Source organism: Manis javanica, chromosome 2 (assembly GCF_040802235.1).
Source record: "Manis javanica isolate MJ-LG chromosome 2, MJ_LKY, whole genome shotgun sequence".
Taxonomy (NCBI): Eukaryota; Metazoa; Chordata; class Mammalia; order Pholidota; family Manidae; genus Manis; species Manis javanica.
In genome coordinates this window covers 91,427,919-91,452,573 of record NC_133157.1, presented here as the reverse complement: position 1 = coordinate 91,452,573, position 24,655 = coordinate 91,427,919, and the positions used below count along the sequence as shown (strand labels likewise).

The following is a 24,655-nucleotide window of genomic DNA, read 5'->3' as shown; positions in this document are numbered from 1 at the left end:
GCAGAGATAAGTGAATAGACAAAAATCAATGAAAAAAATGTTGGTTCAATGGAAAGATCAACAAAATTTAAAAACCTTTAGCTAGATCAACTAAGAAAAAAGAAAGTTCAATATAACTAATAATAGGAGATATTGCTACTGATTCTACATAAATAAAAAATAAAATCTTTTTTAAAAAGAATTATAAGAGTACTATGAAAAACTGTGTATAAACAAATTGGATAATCTAGGTGAAATGGACAAATTCCTAGAAACACAGAACCTACAAAGTTACAAAAAATGTAAATAGATCTATAACTAGTAAGGAGATTGAATCAGCAAACAAGAATTCTCCTGACAAAGAAAAGCACTGGACTTGATAACTTCCCTGGTGAATTTTCCCAAGCATTTAAAGAACTCATACCAGTCCATCTCAAACTTTTCCAATAATATGAAGAGGAGGGAGCACTTTCTGACTCATTCTCGGAGGCCAGCATTACCTTGATACCAAAGCCAGACAAATATGCCACAAGATAACAAAACAACACCAACATCCCTTATGAACATTGGTGTAAAATTCCTCAACAAAATTTTAGCAAATAAATCCAGCAGCAATATACACTATGACCACATTACAGTTATTCCTGGAATGCAAGGATGGCTCCACACATGAAAACTAATCACTGATAATCAACCCTTTCATGACATACACACAAAACACACTAGGAACAGAAAGTACCTCAAAATAACAAAAATCGCATATGAAAAACCCATAGCAAACATTATACTCATTGGTGGAAGACTGAAACCTTTTCCTTTAATATCAAGAGCAAGTAATGATACCTGATTTCACCATCTAGTGAAAACAGTAACTAGAAGTTCTAGCCAGAACAATTAGGGAATAAAGAAATTAAAGGCATCCAAATTGGAAAAGAAATAAAATGATCTCTGTTTAAAGATGATATGATCTTATACGTTAAAACCCTAAAGAGTCCACAAAAATTGTTAGAACAAATGAATTCAGCAAAGTAGTGGGGTACAAAATCAACACACACATGCATTTCTATATACAAACAATGAAAAATCTAAAAAGGAAAATAAGAACACAATTCCACTTACAATTGCTCCAAAAGAATAAAACACTTAGGAATTAGCCTAAGAAGGTAGGTGAAAACTACAAAACATTGCTGGAAGAAATTAAATCAGACAAGTCGATAAAAGGAGAGATATTCTGTGTTCATAAGTTGAAAAGTTCAGTGGAAAGATATTCTATGTTCATGAATTGGATGACTGAATATTGTTAACCTGTCAATACTACACAATGCAATTTACAGATTCAATGCAAACCCTATCAAAATAATTTTGATCTCAATGACATTTTTGGTAGAAACGGAAGAACCCATCCTAAAAGTCATAAAATCTCAAGGGACCTGAATAGGCAAAAAATAATAATTAAAACAAAACATGAAGCTGGAAGACTCACACCTCTTGATTTCAAAACTCACCACAAAGCTACAGTAATCAAAACAATGTGGTACTGATATAAAGATAGGCACATAAGTCATTAGAATAGACAGCCCCAAAATAACCCTTGCAAATATGGTCAAATGATTTTTTACTAGATTGCTAAGACCATTCAATAGCAAAAGGGCAGTCTTTTCCACAAATGGTTCTAGGAAAATGGATATTCACTTGCACAAGAATGACATTGCATCCTTAGCTAACACCAAATACCAAACACAGGGTAAAAGCTCTGAGACCTTAATTTGCAATGATTTCTTGGAGATAACACCAAATGCATAAGCAACAAAAGGAAAACACAAACATATTGGAGTTTAATGAAAGTTGTAAAATTTTGTGCACTTAAAGATACTATCAACAGAATTAAAAGCCAACACAAGAATGGGATAAAATATTTGTAAAATATGTATCTAATAAGGAATTAATATCTAGGATATAGAGGGAACTCCTAAAGCTCAACCTTCTTCTATGGTTGAGTAAACAACCCAATTCAAAAATGGGTAAAGAAACTGAACTGACATTTCTCCAAATATATACAAAGTGACTAATAAACACATGAAAAGATGTTCAACATCACTGATCATTTCAGGAATGCAAATTGAAACTGCAAGAAGATATCACCTCACACTCATTAGGATGTCTACTATCAAAAACATGGAAAATAGCAAGTGTTGGGGAGGAGGAGTAGAAACTGGAACTCTTGTGAACTGTTGGTGGGAATAGAAATGATGCAGCCACCATGGAAAACAGCAGGATGATTTTTCAAAAAATTTTCAAATTGAATTACCATATGATTCAGCAATTTCACTTCTGGATATATACTCCCAAAATTGGAAGTAGGTCTTGAAGAAATACTTGCACACCCATGTTCATAGCAGCATTTTTCACAATAGTTGAAGTGTGTAAACAATGCAAGTTTCCATCAACTGATGAATAGATGAGCAAAATGTGGTATATATAAACAATATTATTCAGCCTTAAGAAATGGAAGGATCTGGCATAGGGTACAACATGGATGAACTTCAAGGACATTATGCTAAGTGAAATAAGCCAGTCACAAAAAGACAAATCCTGTATGATTCCATTTATATGATAGCCCTAGAGGAGTTAAATTCATAGAGACAGAAAGTAAAATGGTGGTTGCAGGGGGCTGGGGTGGGGGTGGGAGGGAAGAGCAGTTATTATTAAATGGACATAGAGTTTGTTTTACAAGACAAAAAGAGTTCTGGAAATAGATGGTGGCGATGTTTGTATGAACATTATGAACATAATACCACTGATCTGTGCACTTAAAAACACTTAAGATGGTAAATTTTATGTCATATGCATTTTACAATAATAAAATATTAAAAAGAAAGAAGAAAAATAAGCAAAGAATCTGAATAGACATTTCTTCAAAGGAGATAAATAGCCAATAAGCATATGAAAAGACAACTGGCATCATTAGTTTTCAGGGAAATGCAAATCAAAACTGCAGTGGTATACCACTTCACACCCACAAAGATGGCTAGCGTCAAAACATTAAATAACAAGTGCTGGTGAAGACAGAGAGAAATTGGAACCCTCATACACTGCTGGTCAGAATATAAAATGGTGCAACTCCTTTGAAAAACTGACAGTTCCTCAAGTGATAAGTTATAGAGTTGCCGTATGACCCAGCAAATTCACCCCTGGGTATATATCCAAGAGAAAAGAAATGTCCCCATAAAAACTTGTACATATGTTTGCAGCAGCATTATTAGTAAAGCCAAAGACCATCAACAGATTAATTATAAATGAATGTGGTGTCTTTATAACTATTCATCCATAAGAAGGAATAAAGTGCTACAGCATGGTTGAACCTTGAAAACATGATGTAAATGAGAGAAATTAGTCTACGTAGTGTATGAACGGGTTAGCGTGAGAACGAAGGGCCGAAAAGCCATTTTCTGAGTACGTGACTTGGGGGAGGACGAACTGGGTAAGGCTTGATAAACAGGTTTTGAAGAACAAATTAATCATGGACACCGGGTTGTGGGCGGCTGCGACCCTGGTCGGCTTATCTTGCAAAACCAGTCTGTCTAATTGAGGAGTGGTCTTATCTTGCTCTTGCTTAACCCCAGGATGTGTGACTTGCAAAAATAATATGTAACTGTGGAAAATTACTGTGAGTTAAGTGCTTTGAAAATACTATATAAACCCTTGGCTTTGAGTGCTTTGGGTTCTTGTTGAAACCCTCTGTGTCGGGCAGACACTTGGACCCAAGCTAGCTTGAAATAAACCTCGCTGTGTGACTTGCATTATTGTGAGTGTCTTCTGTCTATCTGAGAGGTGATCGACTCCAGACCCTAACATTTTGGGGGCTCGTCCGGGATCAGTAGACCCCTCCTCAGAGAGACAGACACCCCCCCCAATACCGAGGTTTGCTCAGAAGCCACGGAAGGAGATTTGGCCACCTCCAAGAGGGGAGAACTGAAACAGGTCCTCAACCAGAGAGGCTGAAACAGGTCTCTGCCCAGTCCCAATTGAGAATTCTCACGGAAAGGAAGGAGCAGGTTACGAACCTGGAGGCTCCATTACTGGAAGTTGTGGGAGACGTCCCTGACGAGGTGGTGCCCAAATGACGTCCGCAGTGGACACCATTTGGACAGCCTGGTAAGGATCCTGAGCGTTGTGTGATTGAGATGGCACCTGTGGATGTGGTGTGGCTAATCGGCTGGTGGGTGTTTGAAAACTCAGTTCGAATTTGTATGTTTGCTTGCTTTGTGTCCCTTGTCTTTTTCTGGCTTCTTTTTGTAATAACAATGGGACAGGCTCAAGTAACACCTAAGACCCTGCTCCTGAACAACTTCCCTGAGATCCGCACCAAGGCTCACAATTATGGCGTGGAAGTAAAAAAAGGTTAAGTTTGATACCCTCTGCACTGCAGAATGGCCTACCTTTAAGGTGGGCTGGCCACCCCAGGGGACTCTTGAAAACTGAGATACTTTTAGTCAAATAAGCTAAAAGGAAAGGCAATTAGATATCAGTAACTCAAGTCTCTGTGTCAGTTTATCTGTCTGTGTATATGTTCTCTTTATGAAGAGTGTTGCTAACTGTAGTCATTATGTCTCAGCCTGTATGTTTGTGTGTCTAAGCATGTAGATAGATCAAAGATTTTCCTACCCCCGGATGGTATTAATAAAATTGATTTAAAGACAAGCGCTTGTGAAAATTGGGCATTCTAAAACTTCCAGAGAATTCTAATGGAAAATATTAAGCATTAATGCTAATTAAAATTGAACTGAAACGGACATGTCCTTATGGTTATCAGCTGCCTAAGTTTACCTAAAGTCATGTAAGTTAATGTTACCTGCTAAATCTTTCAAGAATAAAATGCTTAGAGGCTTGACTTTGTCTAATATTCAGTAAAGGTTTTGTAAGTAGTCTAGCATAGTTAAGAATGAGTAAACTAAATGTAGCAAGTGAACTTCTTAATAATAATTGTGTGTTACAGTGTGTACACCTACCTACATACAGCTTGAGAATCTTTGTGGTAACCTAAAATCTTAAAGGTTTGCTAAGTTCAGAAGATATACTTTGTGCTTAGTGAGAAATTGTGTTGTAAAGCTCGTGGTTACAGAAATTATAAAATGTGTTCGTAAATTTGTCAATCTAAAAAATGTTAGCTTAACAGTTCACAACAGCCTACTTCTCCGTGTTCACTGAAATTTAAGGTTCCTAATGGTTTAAGTTCTAATCAAAACTACTTAAAGTAATAAGGAAAACATTTCTCTATGCTAAAAGATGTATGTTTTAATAAGAGAAGGTATAAAGAATGGAAATTCATTCTGCATGCTAAAGAATGTGTCTTTTGATAAAAGACAGTAACTGTTCTAAAATACAGCTGTTTATTTAGAGGGAGAACTGACTGTAAAAGAAAGCTATAGAAAGTTTTAGAAGAATTTAATATAGTCATGCTATATAAAATTAAAGCAAATAAGTCTCAGTATCAGGTACACAACAAAATTAAAATTTTGTTTTCAGTTAAAAAGACAGTCTTCTTAACTGTTAGTCTGCTCTTAATATTGAAAGATTGCAAAGGGTTCTCTAATTGTTTTATCAAAGCAGTTTCTCATGCTTAAAGTCTCAGTGAGTTCTTGGAGTATTTAAAAAATGAGATCTTAATATTAAAAAGACTAAAAGCTAAAGTTTGTTAACAACTGTGTGACCTTCTTTATTTGCCTTTGAAGTGTTTTGTTGTCATTCTGGTTAAATAGATAAGAATTGCTTCATAGCAACCTATAATCTTATTTAAGCAAATGCCAAAGAAACTTTCTTTTGACAACATTCCAAAATCAAATTCAAAAAGGTACTTTTATCTCTAGTTAACTCTGATATTTTCCAGAGGGCCCCTGGAAGATGACAGAGGAATTTTTTCTCATTGGAGAAAGTATTTGGCTAATTTGGCTTATTTATCTGATATATATTTACCTGGAAGGCACTGTCAAAGGGAACGATGCTAAACTTTGTTACTGAACGTTTTGTGTTACAGAAATATCCAAATTTTCTTATATCAACTGTCTTATAGTAAGTTCTCGTCAAGTCTTTAACCATTGTCATTTGTAAGTCTTTCGTCATTTATAGTCACTGTTTTATTAATCCTAAACTACTAAAGAACTAGATTTCAGCAGAATAGGTATTAGTTACATAAGATTAAGTAAACTAAAGAAGATGGTTTTGTGGCTTTTTGTTTCAAATGTTGCTGATAAAGTGTTTTAAGCTTTTTCTCTTAAGCTAACAACAGTTTAGTAAATGACTAATCTTTATAAGCAGAATTGAAACTTATCTTTCTCTCTATCTGATCCCTCCAGGATTTAAAAACTTTCATTGACTATTTTTATATTTCATGGCAGTATGTTTATTTGCATAAGTTCAATAAGAACCTGCTTTCTTGTAAGAGGACCAATTAAAATCACAGATTATACTACCAAGGCTTTGACTAGAATGTCATACCTGAGAGACAGGTGCATAAAGCTCAGATATGAACAGCTTTAAGGAACAGGTTGACTTTATAAAGCCAACAAAACCCCTTGGAAGAACTGGCCTGGTACCTTGCTTACAGAGTTCCCAGCAGCCTTACCAGGTGAGTAAGGAAGGTCACTTCCCGGCAGGTGCAGGAACCTCACAGTGTCTTGGGGACATCGAGAAGAGAGGAATTCACCCAAATCTACAGGTACTGCAGGCAAAACCTGATGGCAAGTATTACTTGGCTTTCTGGCCTCAAGAGGCCTTTAAAAGTTCAATCTGAAATTCCTTACAAAAAGTTCCAGCAAAGCACATTTAAAAGAGCCTATGTAATCAATTGCTCTTCTTGCTGCACTTATGCAAATAATTAAGCCAAGTGTTAATTATTAACCTGGTTATTTCTAATAAAAATGAGGGTAATTTTAGAGAAAAGTACTGTTTCAATAATGCAATCTTACCTATACTAAATCCTAATACTAGTCATTGAGATGTAAACTTGAACTTAGAATTCTAGTTTCCCCATGATACCTGGCTATGATTCTCAATTAGAATCTTCATATTTCTAGTTCTCATATTCAGCCATGCATTCTTAATCTTGTCAAGTTTGTCCTTCCAGAATGGAAAATCCAACTCCAGATGTTGCTACTTAACTTAATAACATGATTTATTCTATCTCGTCTAGAAGCCACAAAACTGCAAATAGTAATAGAAATGGAACCTGGAATAGAAGTGCCCATCTTCCGAGGCCCTCTCAACTGACCAGTGATAGAGACCTAATTGCACCCCATACTGCGTTCCCTCTCAGCATAAAGCAGCCTGAGCAGTCATCTCCCCCTTTCCCTAGTGGCAGCTAGGGTCTTTATCTGTAGAGGGAGGAATGAGACAGGGACCATAGAGTCAAAGTCAGAGTAGGGTGAGGGCCTCCAGAGGGGACAAAGTGGGATATTTGCATTCAGAAGCAATGTAACTACATGCAAGGAAACCCCCCTACTAAAACTCTATGTTAAACATTGAGCTCTAGAATCATTCTTCAGTGAGATCAGTTAATGTTCCCCAGAATAGAAGAGGACTTGATTTATTGTTTCTCCAACAAGGGGAATATGTCCTGCGCTAGGAGAAGAATGCTGTTTTAACGCTGATCATACAGGAGTAGTAAGAGATTCCATGGCTAAAGTTAGAGAAGGATTAGCCAAGAGAAAGAGAGAAAGAGAAGCACAAGAGAACTGGTTTGAAGCTTGATTTAATAAGTCTCCCTGGCTCACCACCCTAGTTTCTACCCTAGTTGGCCCATTGATTTTACTTGTATTCATTTTAACTTTTGGCCCCTGCATTCTAAACAAACTTATTAATTTTGTAAAAGACCGTGTTAATACCGTCCAACTCCTGTTCTTAAGACAACAATATGAAAAGTTGCCCCCTCCTGAGGGCCCCTATGACTACCCTACAAATGAGCTGGATTCCTCATTGTAACAACAAAAAGGGGGGAATGTAAGAATGGGTTAGCATGAGAATGGCCATCTTAAGGGCCGAAAAGTCATTTTCTGAGTACATGACTTGGGGGAGGACGAACTGTGTAAGGCTTGATAAACAGATTTCGAAGAACAAACTAATCATGAACACCAGGTTGTGGGCGACTGCGACCCTGGTCAGCTTATCTTGCAAAACCACTCAGTCTAATTGAGGAGTGGTCTTATCTTGCTCTTGCTTAACCCCAGGATGTGTGACTTGCAAAAATAATATGTAACTGTGGAAAACTACTGTGAGTTAAGTGCTTTGAAAATGCTATATAAACCCTTGGCTTTGAGTGCTCTGGGTCCTTGTTGAAACCCACTGCGTTGGGCAGACACTTGGACCCCAGCTAGCTCGAAATAAACCTCGCTGTGTGACTTGGATTATCGTGAGTGTCTGTCTATTTGAGAGGTGGTTGACTCCAGACCCTAACAATAGTATATGATTCTACTCATAGGGAAGTCCAGAAAGGAAAAATTTAGAAAGACAGAAAATAGATTAGTGGTTCCTAAGGACTGGAGGATGGGAGGGTGGGGAGGAGGTAGCTCATTGGAACAGCATCTCTCTTTTAGGGGATAAAAACATTTCAAAACCAACTGTGGTGATGCATGCGCACATCTGCAAAAATACTATAAACCACTGCATCATGCACTTCAAATAGCACGGATGTATCCCAATAAACCTGTCTTTAAAATCTCCATGCCTACTCACGTCTAGGAAACACAGGGGACAAAGTAGATGAGATGCCCCAAGGAAGCAACGACTCAGGTCACAAGGGGACATTCTACAGACAAGTATCTGCTTCCTCCATGGAACCAGCAGCACCCAGGGAATGGAAGAAAACCTCAGTAGAATAATATGGGTCTCAGGACACCACAAAATGCACCGTGGACCATGTGTGGCTCTCGCCTCCAGCAAACTTACCAAAGCATAAAAGGAGCACCTTTGAGATAATCAGGAAAATCTGAATATGTTAAGTAATTATTTTTAGCTTGTTTGATGTAACAATGATGTTATGTTGTTGTTTTTAAAATATGCTTATTGTTAGAGATGCAAGCTAAAGCATTTACAGCAGAAATGACAGGTGGCCTGGGATGTGCTATGAAACACTCTGAAAAGCTCCTCCCTCCCTTTCCTCTTCATTCCCTTTCCATTCTGAATGAACAATCAGGCAAAAGCCAAGAAACAGGTATCTGAGAGACAGGGGGTGGCTGGCCACAGTGTCCCCTAATAGGGACCTGGAGTTCAGGCAGAGTGCTGAGTCCCCAAGGGAAGACCAGCTGGCACAGGGTGTCAGAGGCATCCATGCCAGGAGGAAGGTGGGGGCCCAGCATGTGATGTCAAAGCTGAGAAGGGGGAGGCAGAGGGGCTTGGGCTTCAGCGCGTGAATCAGGGAGGAGCAGCCCGCACAGGCAACGGCTGGGCAAAGCAGGAGGGCCGGGGCGAGGACAGTTTTTACAAAGGGGAGGGGCAGCAGCAGCTGTGATGGGGGTGCATCCTACACAGGGGAGTTAATCAAGTAGGTAAATATAATAAGGGTGAGGGGAGTCAGGTTCCCCATTGTTTTAGAAGAATTATAAATATAGAAAAGGACAAAAGTAAAATGACCTTTGTGCTGTCAGAGTGGAATTGGAAGAATTTGTGTGAACTCATGGTTTCTAATATACACAGACAGATACAGAAATAGGTATAAACCCATATGGTGCACATGTGCGTGTGTATACATATATGTGCACGCACACACGTGTGTCTGTGCGTGCATGTGTGTGTGTTTATGTGCTAACTGTGCACTTCGAGCATCTCGGAACAGCAGCACCTTCACATGCAATCAGAACATGTAGTGCCCAGGTCTTGGTCTCCCCTTGAAAAAGAATCAGGCTGAGGTTCCCCCAGCGGGAGAAGTGGCTGGTCGCAGAACTTGGCAGAGGAAGACAATCCTAATATATTTTCTGTATCAGGAGGAGGAAGGTGCTGAAAGAATGAGGAGGACATGTCAGAAGGACACAGAGGCCAGCTGGAGGAGCATCAGAATAACATGAGGGCCACTGAATAAATATAAAGCCAAATCCACAAGACAAAAACAAAAGAATAGATTGGAAGCTTGATTGGGAAGAAAGTATTCATGTAGTTTCAAAGTACCTCCCCAAATATTTATGAGTTACAAGGAAAAGACACAGTCTGCAGTGGGGAAGCCCGTGGAACGCCTCTGTAATCAGACTAGCCGACTGCATGCTCACAATGTGGGCAGCAACTCCCACAGCAGTATTTCTTTCCAAGATGTATAACCTGAACCCCAAACAAGCAAACACTGGACAGACCGGGACTGAGAGGAGTCCCGGGTTGAAGGAGACCAAGTGACATGAACACTAAACGCAGTGTGTGAATCTGAACTGGATCCTTCGCGATAGTGGACATTCCTGGGGCCACTGGTGGAACAGAAAAGGACGCTGGAGGACTGGGTGGTGGAGAGACCTGGCTGTCGACAGTGCTGTGGTCATACGGGAGAAAGCGGTTGCACAGGAGAACAGTGCTGAACAGGATAATATGATGCTTACAGGAGAATGCAGGTGTACGGTGCTCAGCGTGTTGGAGTATTTGGGCAAGTTACTCTCAAATGACTCCAAAGAAAAATTTTCCAAACTATACTTTCAAAAAATACTCCCCCAAAATTGATGGGGTGGGATACAAGTGAATCAGTATTTGAGCAACATGGCAATTTTTGCCACCAACCGTAGGCACGGGGGAGTTCATCCAGTCTGTGTTTTTCTCTCTGGTGCCCCCTAGGGAAAAGGAGAGATGTGTTGACAGAAGACGGGCGGAGGGCAGAGGGGGAAGGGAGGGAGGATCAGCGGCGCGCCCATCCCCACGGGCAGGGAGGAAGCTGATGGACCCACACAGGCTCTAGGCATCTCAAGGCATGGGAGGAGCCTCTGGAGAATCTAAAATGCTTGTCAAAAACTGAAAAATGAGCGAAATCTTTAGTTTTCAGAGTGAAATGACACCTCAAAATACTAAACCACCAGAGAACAATAAACACCCCAGTAAGAGAACTTGGAAGATAAACTGTTGGCTGTGCTTGTCTCTGGGAATCAGGAGTCGGGCAAGGAGGTGGGGGGAGACCCCAGAGAAGGACGTCCCCTGGGCCCCAAATCCCCCAACCAAGGACCAGGGGCTTGGCGTGAGGGGCCTGCGGCTCTGCTGGGGTAAACCAGGGGGGATTCCCACTGTGTTACTGCTGCACAGCCTAGGCTGACTGACAGAAGGGAAATTTGAAATAACAACAGGGCTTTAAGTGGAGGGATCGGAGGACGTTTTGTTTTCTTCAATACGCTCAGAAGAAAATTAAAACCTAATGAATGTGGGGTGTTGGATGGTTGCCGTTTTGTGATTTTGGCAGGCCCAGCATGTGCTTTCAAGCGTGCCGGTGACCTGCGGCTGCACGAGCCCATGGGACGCCCCGTAGGTGAGGCAGCAGCTTATTCAGATGTAAGAACGGCCCCTGCCTCGCCTTGCTGGGCCTTCAAGCGCAGCGGGATGAATCTGCAAGTGACTCAGGGAACAGTCTCAGACACGAGGTGGCTGACAAAGGGATTCTGAAGGTGTTGAAATGAAACGGAGGTGTTCAGAGCCCAGCACTGAGGCCGCTTCTGCAGACGCAGTCCATGGCCTCTTCCCAGCGCTCCCCGGGGCAGTGTCTCTAACCTTTCCAGGAGCCAGGGGCCCCTCCGGTGCCCTGGGGCAACCCCTGCAAGGTGGGAAGGCACATTCTTTGGTACACTTTGGAGCAAATTTAGATGCAAAACTGTTTGCATCCTTATTTCTCTGAGTAATCTGTTCTGCCAAGTTCCCCCTTTATAGTCAGGGACCAACCAATTACCATGAAAATCAGATGAATAAATATTGAAGAGAATGTGTTCATAGTCTATTTTGGTGTCCTCACAGCAAAGAAGTGACATTACATTTTTAATTAAGTCTTTAATTTCCAATTTCTTTTTCTGCTAAAGCTGTCCTCCATAGGATCAATTAAACTAGATAATCAGCAAAAAACCTCCCCAAAGGACAGTTATTAGTAGGTGTGACTTACAAATTTTCTCAGTGGTGCCACAAAATTCTGCTCCAAAATTAAACTCATATACACAGCACAGCCCGGGGTATAGGCTTGCTTGAACACCTGGTTTAACCACATCATCCCAACCTCCCTTCCTCCTTATCTCCTATATTACCTTGATACTGGCTCGTGACTGTGTATAATTAGAAGTACGTATCTTTTTTAATCATCCCTTTGTCTACAAGAAATGAGCGAGCAAAAAAAAATAACCATCTTTGGTCTATGAGATGGTATAATTTAGTTAAGTTTTCACTTTTCATTTTTAAAAAGTCTCTCAAATTTTCAAATTAAATATTTATAGCCTCACAGAATTGCTTGGATTATTTCTCGCCTGTTTTGTTTTAGAAAACAACTGAATTAATAGACAGCTTTTGCAAGTGGAGAGAATGCTGGACTGATTCTGCTCAGAAAGGCTGATTTGTGAGGCCACACCTGCCAAGGGCACCTGAGCACCTCACACCGCCTCCATGGGCTCTCAGTTCCTAATCTGCAAAGCCAGAGGTCCGTCTGTGCATTCACTTGCAGGTGCTTGTTGAACACCTACTTTGTGCTACACACCCTTTAGTACTGCGGGGGACTCCGATAAACAAGACTGCTCCCTGCCTGGAGATTATAGTCTCATGGGGGGAGACCAATTAATAAGCAATTAACAAACAAAGGAGTGCTTGTTTGTGATAAACATTTTAAAGTAAAAATAACTCAGGTAAAGAAATAGAGGTTACCCAGGGGATTCTATTTGAGATAAAATGGTGAGGGAAGGTATCTGATTTGGAGTGAACCTAGCTAATTGTAGGAGGTGAGTACAGTGCTGAGACCTTGACCCCCAAGCCAGGTGAGCACACAGAAGCAGGAAGTGAAGGCAGCAGACATGATAGAGATGGATTTCACTTGTGGACAAGGACCAAAAAAATTCCTCCAGCAAATACTAGGTATCCAAATGCAACAATGTAGCTCCACAATTACTATGTCAAGACCAAGCAGGGTGTGTGCTCTAAGATGCAACATCAGAAAAATCTGCCTATGTGATTCCACACATTAATAGACTGAAGAAAAAAAATCACATTATTATTACATTATCTCAAAAGATGTGATAGAAGAATTTGCTGAAGCTCAATACCTATACATGATAAAAGTAATTAATAATATGTATGAATTTCACAGGAATTGAGATTGACTTTTTAAACTGGTTCATGGGCATATCCCAGGTGCCAAAGAATAGTGCCTGGATTTCATAGTCACTTGGTACACATTTGTTGGTGAGTGAATGAATGAAGATATGAATAAAGTACTTTAGGCTGATAGAGATAATCTACGAGAGCTTATATCATCCTTAATGGAGCAAAACCTCACACTCTCCCTTTCAGGCTAGGAATGAGACGAGGCTGTCCTCTCTGGGTCAAGATGCCCCAGCTGGTGTGCTGGCACTGGAACCACCGTAAGGATGAGGTTGAGGTGGGAAACAAATTGCCAATGTTTGCCCTGGCTGTTCCAGAGAAACCACTGCCATCAGCGAAGCTTCTGGGCACAAGATATACCACATTCCTCTTCCTGCAGCAATAGCTGTTGAGCAAAAGTGCCCCAAAGTAACACCCCTGACACTGGGAACTAAAATCAGACACTTTAGGATGTAGCCTAACAAATGAAGCAGAAAAACTTTCTGGAAAGAATCTTAAAATTCTAACGACCATCTTAAAACTAAAGAAGAAGAGACTTAAGACATGTTCATGGATGTGATGATTTAATATGGAAAAATGTCAGCTCTCCCCCCAAAATTAACCTATAAATTCAATGTGAGTCCTATCAAAATCCCAGCATGTATTTTTGGTCACTTGATAATCTGAGGCTAAAAGCAGAACAAAGAAAAACAAAGGTCTGAGAATACTAAGACAATTTAGGGAAAGGAGAGTTAAGAGGGAGGGCTCATAGCATCCCATATGAAGACAGTTTCAAAGCCATAATGCCTAAAACAGTATGGTGGTGCCTGCACAAGGAATTAACAGGCAGACCAGTAGAGCAGAACTAGCAGTCTGGAAACATACCCCCGGCACAGAGAACTCAGTACGTGACAGGAGGCGCATCAGCAGGACAGAGCAAAGATGAGCTTTTTGGTAAATGGTGAAAGGTCAGCTTACAACATTTAAAAATTTTTGGCTGCCTATCTTATATCACCTTCAAAAGTAATTTTAGTCTGAATTAAAATGTAAATGTAGAAGATAAAACTATAAAGCTAATAGGAGAAAAATAGAAGAATAGAGTATATTTGTGATTTGTTGGTGAGGAAATCTTTTAAAACTCAAAACCAAAAATTCTTTAGAAGGGGAAAATGGACAGATTTGGCTACAGCTCAAAGACAGGCTTCTCTCTGATGAAAAATGTCATAAACAAAATTATCAGATAGGAGAGAAAGCAGGAGTATGCATGTGGAAATTCTACAGCTGAAAAAGCCAACAAGAAAACCCAGTAAGAAGATCAAAAAGAGAAATATGGGGAAAGACAGGAACACGGAATTCACAGGAGAAACCTGCTGATGAAATGCAATAAAAAGTTACACACTGCGCACTGAGATGTCACTTCACTCCTCACTCTCCCCTCGCCCCCAGCAGATTAGCCAGGCCAGCAGGAGAGGGTCAAGGGCAAGGAGCACATGGCTGCCCTCATGCTCTGCTGCTGTGCACACGGGAGTCCAGCCACTCTGGAAGCAGATGCAAAACCCGAGCGAAATTAAATCCACTCCTGGGATATGCCCCACAGAGGTGACCTGGGTGTGAGGAGCATGCGTGAGGGTCAGTAGTGCCTTCAGTCCTTCCCAGACAGCTTGGGAAGGGACGTGTGGACTGTGGCTGCAGGGAGACCCAGGCAGCCCACCCAGGTAACCATTCAGTGTACAGAAAGCACCACAGCCTGATCTCAAAGCCTTGTACCAGGGGAGAAAGGAAGAAATTAAATGGGATTTGAGGAGCAATAACATGTTTACAAATTTCTAAAATGCACAGATATAGAACATATACTTCCCCTGATGCCCGTATGTGTTAAAAACATCCATACAACTAAAGCAGATGGATTGGAAGGATCTACATTGCATTCATGGGGAATGGTCACCCAGGAGGGGAAGGCCGGGCAAAGGTGGTGTCTGGAGGGCTGAGTTCGGGACACCTGGAGTGATCCTGCGCCTCCCCAACCCCCAGCGCACACCAGCTGCGCTGAAGTCCACTTGCAGACTAAGGCGTCACCTCTACCTGCCAACCGAGAAACGCAATATTCTCAGTTACCATTCAGATCATCTAAACTTGGGTTTACTGGATAAAGTTTTAAACGGCAATCCTAGAATTTACTCAATGGTTAGGTTAATGTAATTACATTTATTAAATTCAGCATTTCTTGGACTGTGTCAGCATGAAATCAAATCTGTTTACTGACTGTAAGGTGGGATATTCAGTGAATTATTCAGACACAATAGTACCACCAGGAACAGCCAAATTGCTGTCACCAGACATCACTTCTCTGAGCGGGAGAGTAAGAGACTAATCAGTGGGGGTTTCTTGACTGCCGCCTCATCACATGCTACAGCCTGAGAATGAAAACCTCAGAATGCAGCTTTTAGAGACATTTGAGATAAATATTAAAAACCTGGGAGCTCTGCACTTTCTAGTCCACTATGAATGCATTAGGAAGGAAACTTTCTCAGTTTCTGTATTTATTTATTTTAAAGGACAAGAGAATTAAGGCTTTTAGCTCAGGGTCTAGTGATTTTCCAAGTTTTACAACTTGCACAGACCCTGACTGTGGGTCCTATAAGCCCAACTATGGCTGGAAAGCATAAGCCTTCTGCCTGGGCTCCAGGACCCTGCAGGAGGGACCATCAGGACTTCAGCAGGCAGAGGGTGGAGGAGGGAAGCTCAGTCACCCAACACAGTGGCCCAAGGGGAGACTGTTGAACGGGGCCGACATGCAGGCCCAGCTGCCCTGTGCTCACCGTGCCTTCTGGGTCCACGAGCAGCAGGTGCTTGGCCTGGCCGTTGTGCATGCCCGTGAGGACGAAGGAGCCCGGGTTGGTGGTGCTCTTCCTGACCAGGAAGTCTCCATCTCTCTTCAGCAGACCCTCAGCCTCCTTCCTGCTCATCTCCCCTTGATACCAAGGCTCGCCTTTCAGCCCCTCCAGCATCTTGGCATCCGGGGCTCTGGGGGAGACCGGGCTGATGCACTCCACGGAGGCGGCCTTGCTCAACACAGGCCCCAAGGACTGGTTCTTCAGAGCATCTTCAAAAGGTTCTGCCAACAGCATTTGCCAGCAACAAGTTAACCCCAAGAAGAACAAATGCAAAGAGAGCAATGTGAGAGATGGAAATGCAAAGGCAACTTCCACCAGAAAAGAACTAGAGAAAAACGACTGGCTGGTGATGTAACAAGACTCATCATTACACGTGTTTGAAAGCAGAGCCAAAATCTTGGCATGACTCTTCCTGATGAGTCTGCTTTCCCAAGAAAGCTAGGAGGTGTGCCCTGTACTAAGGATTCAAATACACCCTTTGCCTGATTAGTTAGAATGACTTCATTTCTGCACTCTGCAAGAGGTCATGCATACTATATGCTATCCATTTCTCTAAAATGTCAGCAAGCCTCTTTAATAAATCTGTTCTCTTCTGAATAAAACCTGCTAATACTAAACTAAATACACAGAGGAAAGAAAAGCTGCAAGGCTCTGATTTCATGCAAAAACCTAAGCCCAAGTCATCAAATGTTTATTTCAAAATCTTTGCATCAGGCAAATTTTTTAAGAGGGGAAACTGACATATATTGGATAATTTTTGTTTCACTTGCCCCAAGCTAGGAGCCCTACCTCCCCTTGACCTTCACTTGTTTCCCTCTGGAAAAGGCTCCTGCACGAGTGTCTGGGATTGAGTGGTGCCTTCATGTCCTTCAGAACACCTTCTCACCACAGGGGTCCGTGAATGGCAAGACTGTTGCTCTAGCAGCAACAATTATCAGCATCAAAAGAAGTTGCCAGGCATGTCTAATTCAGTCTCAATGTTTGATTTTCAAATAAGGTAGTATGTGCCCATTGCTATGCAAGTGTAAGGTGTGGTGATGATGATTGAGGACCACTCTACCAATCCAGGACAATGCAAGCACCGGTTCTTTCTTGGGCACAGCTACAACCCCAGAGCCCAACATTGGTCCTGGGACATAGTTCACACCCTATAAATATTCAACAAATGCTGTAAAATAAGACCAATTATTAGTACAGGATCAGCATGGTGAGGTGAATAAACAAAGCCAAAACTGGGTCATTTTGACACTTGTTAAATCATTCACAGACTTGGGGGAAAAGATGTTAAAACTGTTAGCTAAAATTGGACTTTCTTTCTATATCCAATTTTTTTCCTGATTACCTGGAGTAGCTGAAAATTTGTATTGTATTATTTCTGTACCATCACCACCAGCATCATCATCACAACCATCATCACCATCATCTCTACCACCACCACTACCATCACCGCCACCATCATTACCACGACTGCTAGAATCTTGGGAAAGTCTTTCTACATTTTTTTAAAGAGAAAGGATTGTAGTAAGTAATTTCCAGTTGCTTCCAAGCATGAGATTCTACAGTTCTGTCCCTGGTGATTTGTGTAAGTCAGATGGGAATCCAGTGTGTGAGAAACCAACATAGCTGAGAAAAAATAGACTATTGTTGTCATAATGGCACTTAAACATTAAAGCACTCAGCTGTGTCCTCACTCATACAATACCATGAATAGCAAGTGTTGAACTAGTAGTCAGGCCACCTCTTATCAGAATAACTTACTCAATTTCTAGCATTTTCTGTTTTTTCTTCTACAAAATAGAGATAATAATAGTACTAGTACTAGTATCATCTACCTGCAGGGCTGTAGCAAAAATTAAATAAAACAGCAAGTGCCTTGTTCATGGTAGAAACTCATTGAATGCTAGTCTCTTCCCTGCTTCAGGCTGTAAAGTTCTCTAGGAATTTGAAAAAGAAATTTGGGAAGGTAAGGCTCTCTGGGACTGGGGAAGCTCTTTCAAATTTCTTAACAATGATTTCCACTTCCCGTGACCAGTTCACGGAGGATAGAATTTTCCCAGTCTATATGACAACAGAAGGCTCATGTCCATCACATGGCATCGCTGTCCAACCAGCTTCCTGCCACTCCTCTTTTCTTTTCCATCCAGGCACCTGTCACTCCTTGGTAATACAGACATAGTGGTTACTTCAGCTCCATGAGAGCCTGGGTTTTGTCTACTTTGTTTTCCTGTGTAGCCCCAGTAAGGGGAATGATGCCTGGTACACCATAGGTGCTCAGTGGAGAGGAATTGGGGGAGCGGGGAGGGCGCACGTGCAGCCTACAGGAGGGCAGCTGCAGCGTCTTGCTCACCAGACTGAGCTGAGTGAAGACAGGGGCTGGACCATATTGTCTTGGCATCCTTGGCCACTGATACAGTATTTGGCATATAATTGCCAAATAGTATTTAAGTGAACAAATAAGTGAATGCATATATTTATATATCTTATTTGTCTTGATTCATGTGCAGATCTTCAAGAAGAAAGTCAATTCCAAAAAGGGGGGAAAACAGCTTTGCCTCTGGGATGCAGACAGGGTCATCATCCCAAACCATCCCCTGGAAAAGTGCAGCCAGTCACCACCATTCATCAAAACCCCGCTAGCTGAGAACTCAGTTACTGTGTAGATTTCAAATAAAAGGTAGTTGTAAAAAGCAACCTCAAGAGAGAAGAAAACCAGAGACAAATGGAAACCCACTCATGTCAAAGAGATCTTTCCGTGGGCTGCTCTCTGTGCTGCTGCCCGTGGCCGGGGCGGCCTGCGAGGCAATGTGCTGGGTGTTGATGTAGGTGGGGGCTTCTCTCGTAGGGGCCACATGGACTTTGCCCTCTGGCACGCTGTAGACATCCAAGGACCCTGCAACAAGGAAACAAGTCCTCTTACCTCCTACAGCGGAGTCTCTATCCATGCATCTGCAGTTACACCACCCAGTCTTTAGAGAAAAGCTCCCTCAGCCTCTCCAGAAGAAATTCTTCTTGTTGATCCCCACTGGTTAAATTCCTCCTTCTGAGCCTGTTGCATTCTGCTGTCTACTGGCTGGGATGCTTTCCCACCCTTCATGTCAAAATGGGACCTGCTGGCCCACACTGGTGGATGCCCATGAAGGAGAGTGCCTTGCCCTAGTCCTGACCCCTACTGGCCAGGGTGCAGAGAAGCCACGCCTGCAGCCAAAGCTGCCTCCATCTCCTCATCGCCTTTGCAAATGCCCGGGGAACAAATGTCCCAGCAGAAGAATTTTAATTACCCTTTTTTTCCTTGAAGTATAAGTGAATGCTTTGTAACTTAGGTCCATTCTAGCAAAGCAATCCTGTGCTGCAACCCCATTTTAGAAAGTTATTTCCTAATAAACTGAAACACCTTCCTTACAAAATGGGCCGGCCTTGCTGTCTCTGGCTCCAAGCAGGAGTCCCAAGATGAGCGGATGATTGAGGACCCGCAGGCAGCCTCCAAGGGACCTCCAGGCTGGCGCAAGATGGTACTGAGTCTGGCGCAGGGTACCTGCTGCTGTCATGTGAGGTGAGTGAGGGCTGTCCCCTGACCGCACCTGCTCAGGTCACTGTCAGATTCTTTCTATGGGAGCCCTGTTTCTAACACATTTACCAGGCACACTCTCAAGATCACCTTTTGGCAGTCACATCTCTGAGGGAGGTTACCTTTTCACACCCCATGGCGGTGGGGCGCTGAAGTGGCCTCAGCCCAGCTAGCAAGACTGACTCAAGGCTTTTTAAACTTCTCCCAGAACCCACTGCTGGCCTTTGGCAGCACACCACCCTCCCTGTGTGTGACCGTGTGAACACACATGTCCTGCTAAAGACTTTCTTGGGCACCATCTCCAGCACAGCCATGCACTGTCTCTACATCTATTCCTAAACATGACTTCTGTGCTTCGCAGGCTGCTCCCAGCTTACATGTCCTGGCTTAGTGGTGCTGTGTGCAGTTCACACATGCATAGATATTGCAAACAAATCAGTCTGTAAAAAGAATTTTATAAACTACTTTAAGTAGGAAAAGATGAAAGTGAATAACTCTCCTGCCGACGGCCCCTTCCCACTCAGGTGGTGCAGGTGCCAGGCTGCAGCCGGTGGACACATCCAGATGGCGGGAGAGCTGATCTTCATTAAGGGGAAAAGCTGCTGGCAAATTCAGAAGGTATGCTCTTACTTGTTTGATGAGAAAGATATTTACCGCCTTCAAATAAGAACTTGAAATGTATTGAGTTAGGAGGCTCATGTTCCAGGAACTTCTAAGGCTCAGTTTTGCCCTGGGGAGGGTCTCACAATGTCTGTTTGGGAGCTGGCTGGAGCAACTTGAACATACAGAAAAGGACCTCATTTTTAAATGAACCTAACATATTTGTCAACAGAGTAAACATCTAATGTAAATAATGTGTCTCCTTTAGTCTCCAGAGGTTATATGTCTGGGCGCATAGATAATATATAAGCACATTTCAAATGTGTGTAGAACAGGGGTGAAAACATACTTAAAGAGTGCATCTGACAAAGCTCTGACTTAGGTTTGCTGTTCCATCCTATTCTGAGGCATGACCATGTGGTGGCTTCCACCAGGCCCTCTGTGAGGTTGACTGGGCTGGCACCAACAGGCCCTCTGTCCCCTGCGGCAGGCAGGACACGAAAGGCACTCACAAGGGGGAAATTTTAAAAGTTGATTGTTATTTTCTCCCATCACAAATGGCTATAACGAAGGGAAAAGCCTCAACATTAAACCAATAAATGGTTAAATGCACACAGGAAGCATGAATTGGATCTTAATCCACGTGATGCTCCATCTCCTCCAGACCCTGCAGAGCCAGTAGCCAGGGCCCCAGAGCTACTGAGAGGAGGAAAGGAAGTTTGAAATGAAAAGAAATCTTTAAACCACACACAGATATATGCATCTGTACAAGCATATGTAAGTACAGAAAGAACTGTCTAGAGAATAGAGACTTGTGTCAGCACGTGGTTCTGAGTCATGTCTGACTTATTTTTAATGTGGGATGTAGGTGTGTGCTAGTCGCTTCGATAGGATGTGGCAATGTCCTCTGCAGCGCCCAGGGCCTGTGAGGGCCTGGTATCCATGGCGCTTTCCCTGCCTAGGTGGGTGCTGCTCCGCTCCCCTGAAGCTCCCCCTGGGAGTGCAGGGCCAGTGGCAGCTACAGGAATGGCAAAGCTACTAGTTCCCATTAGGAGCTTCTGAGGTCAGCCTGCTGGGGAGATCAGGGCAGTGCAAACACGCTTCAGAGTCTCCCCGTAAAGTCCCGTTTGAAGTGGGAGGTGCCCCTTGGGAGGTCAGTCCTTTGGCCCAATGGAGGGAAAGCCCTCCTGCCAGGAGTCAGCCTCCACAGGGCATGAGAGGTGTCAGTGCTGAGGGACAAGACCTGTCCTTGTGCCTGGTGAGGCACAACTGATGCACGGCTGGGGGCACCCCCAGCAGCCCCTATTTCCATTCTGCCATCTGTCGGGAACCTGCACCCCAAACACAGCAGATATCCCCAAGGGCTCCCTCTGCCTCCCCCTGCCCCACAGAGATAAACCGCCTCCCGGGGGCCCACTGGGAGGACATCAGTTCTGCGTGTTTCTCTTCTACCCATCTTGCCTCTCACCTTGTCTGACAGGTGTTTGCTGCCAGTCTTCACCAAATGCATCTCCTAAGTGTCTCCCCTGGTAATAAGTTTGCTCTTTTCCTGCAAACTATAGACACATGTGAATATACAAAGAGAAGTAAGGTCTTCATCTCCAGAAGGCATGCAGTGGAAGGGGCCTCAGTGGGGGTCAGCTGCATCCCCAGTTACACCAGACTTTTCCTTCATGCCCCACCGTTGGCATTAAGGTTTGAGAAGCGACTTTGTGTGGGTGCGATGAAGGCACCGCCTCTCACTGGAGCTACACACCCCCCATTTTCATTTCCCCAACAAACCCTCCCTGCATGTGGCCATAGAGTATAAGCCCTTCTACACGCAGCTGCGTCATTCAATAGACCCTACAGTAAATTTGGAGAGTTTCTATGTGGACACACCTCCCACCCAACACATACACCCATAATCATTCACACCTGGGCCAGGCCACCCAGGCCATTCCCTCTGAGTCATAGCTGTTGACACTTGATTTCAATGTTATTTTGCCACTTTCATTAGTGTTATTATTCACATAAGGTAGGTGATATAAAAAATTCCCTATTAACAAAACAGAGATCCCATAAACATTAGAAAACAATTGCCTTACTAGAATTTTGAGTTGGAGGGAAAGTCAGGGAAATGGGTAAAATAGAAAACTCATAAAATTCTAGTCATTTCAGAGGCCTACATCCACTCTCTTCGCAAGGAGTGCAAAATACCCCAGGCCTTTTAAAAGTCTTGGACTATCTCTTCTCCTCATTGTGATCATTGTATAGTGGAATTCATCCTAGGATGGAGAGGAGACCCCCCCAGACTTGTATCTCAGGAATCATAATATAGCTCCAAGGCATCTGACACCTTGTGATGCTGAATCAAAAACCTCCCTACTTGTCTGCTTTGTGCAATCAAGGGGAGAAAGTTTGTCAGTTATTTATTCTGTCAAAGACTGGAGAGAACACCAGCCTGAAAATAAAGTTGAAGGAAATAAAGTTTAGTTAGCTGCCATCCAAGAGAAAAGGTACAGGCCGTACCTGGGCTGAGTCAGGGGCGTGGGGTCTGGCTTTTAGCCGTGCATCCACAAACCCCCCTGGAGGAGGTGTCTTGCCTGGAATGCTGTTATAGTATGGGTGGTCAGGTCCGTCCTCCTCCTCTTCAGTCCATGGCTCATCCAGGCTCTGCATTCTGTTGAAAGAGGATTTTCAAGGGCTTTAGCCAAAAATTGAGATTTCAGTCAAAACCAATAAATCTAATGCTGGTACCTATTACCCAAGAAAAGAGAGTTGTCACTGCTCCCTCAACTCTCTAGGTCTCAGGCATATATGAAAAACAGATGAGCAGTTTGGTCAAATATCTCTGCCTTATTCACAGTCTTACTCTTTGGACAATTCCAGTCATATTTGATACAGGAAAGAACTTCTTTTCTAAAAGTACATTTAATTAGGAAAAAAAGAATGTGTATCTAAGAACAATCAGATCTTCAAGGCACAAACACACATTTCTATGTCATGAAATTTATCTAAAGCAAAATCAACTAAAAAAATGGAGATTTAGGGACATCAAGGAAAACTGCAGAATAAGGACCTCTGAAAATTCTCTGTTCCATTAAAGCAACAAGAAAACTGGCAAAAAAAACAAACACCTTTTTCAGAACCCTACTTAATTTTCAGAATTAGGCAGAAGCTTGCAGCAACCTAGGGAGTTCTTTTTTCCCCCAAACTGTAAGAACAGCAACTTATGGCATTTTAACCTGCCCTATTCCCACCACCATGTTAGCATTGAAAAACAACAGTACATGATCACAGTGAAAACCAGTAGCCTGACAGCCACAGAAGGGCAGAAGAGCACTGGGCTCTTTCAAAGCCCCATTCCCAGAGAACAGTCATAATATGACCTCTTTGGTCATTCCTGAGAAGACCCACTTCAGGGCTCTCTTTATTTGACCTGATTCAGAGCTGGCCCAGGGAAAAAAGCTTCCATGTCAAAATCAATTAGAGGCAATTGTTTAACATCATGGCCCCTGAGGCAATGGATAACATTTGGGGCAAAGAATAGGCTAATCAAAAAGCTTAAAAAGAAAAGCTGGGGAATGGGATATCTAGAGGGACTTTGATTAGCTCTAACATATTACTGGAAATCTAGAAGGCCACAGGTATACATAGTGCTAGTTCACATCCAGTGTTCTCTGCATCCTCAAGAAAGATGAGAAAAGGTCCTAGTTCTCACCTCTGGCTGGCCTTGCAGCTTGCACGAGCAGGAAGTGACAGGTCAGGCAGAGTGGTCGACTGCCTGGCTGAATGTTGAAGAAGTGCCCCAACACACAAAGAGCCACTCAGTAAACACTGGAAGATTTAGTGGTTCTCAACACTTAAGGAAATCTCTCTCAAATCATTAGCTGACTAGTAAATGAATCAAGCAAAGTTGTCAGTGGCCATATATGACAAAGGAACACAGATTTTACAGAGTTCATTTTGAAAAGTTATCCAAACAAACAACCTCAACAAAAGGCAACAACAAGTTCTGCTCTTCAGACTTTCCTTGGAGGTGCTGCAGGTTCAGTCCTAGACACTGCATTATAGTGAACATCACAATAATGTGAGTCAAATGACTTTTTCTTTTGATTTCCTGCTGCATATAAAAAGTTATGTTTATACTACACTGCAGTCTATTAAGTGTGCAATAGCATATCTAAGAAAGTATATACTTTAATTTTAAAACATTTTACTGCTAAAAAATGCAAATCATCATCTTAGCTTTCATTGAGTTATAATGACAGATCACAAATCACCACAACAATATAATAATAATGGAAAAGTTTAAAGTGTGAGAATTACTAAAATGTGACAGAGACACAAAGTGAGC

At 42.5% G+C, this 24,655-nt stretch overlaps 1 protein-coding gene across 2 annotated transcripts in view; it reads right to left on the bottom strand.

Annotated features, from left to right (window-relative positions):
- The window catches only part of SHC3 (SHC adaptor protein 3), a 187,136-nt gene that overhangs the window by 29,344 nt on the left and 133,137 nt on the right, over window positions 1–24,655 (bottom strand). For both annotated transcript variants that reach the window (XM_036992455.2, XM_036992456.2), the window contains 4 exons: window positions 22,828–22,978; window positions 21,785–21,872; window positions 18,883–19,041; window positions 16,077–16,372 (listed from right to left, as the gene is read on the bottom strand). In XM_036992455.2, coding sequence (XP_036848350.2) covers window positions 16,077–16,372; window positions 18,883–19,041; window positions 21,785–21,872; window positions 22,828–22,978 — 694 coding nt within the window. The remainder of the gene's footprint in view (window positions 1–16,076; window positions 16,373–18,882; window positions 19,042–21,784; window positions 21,873–22,827; window positions 22,979–24,655) is intronic.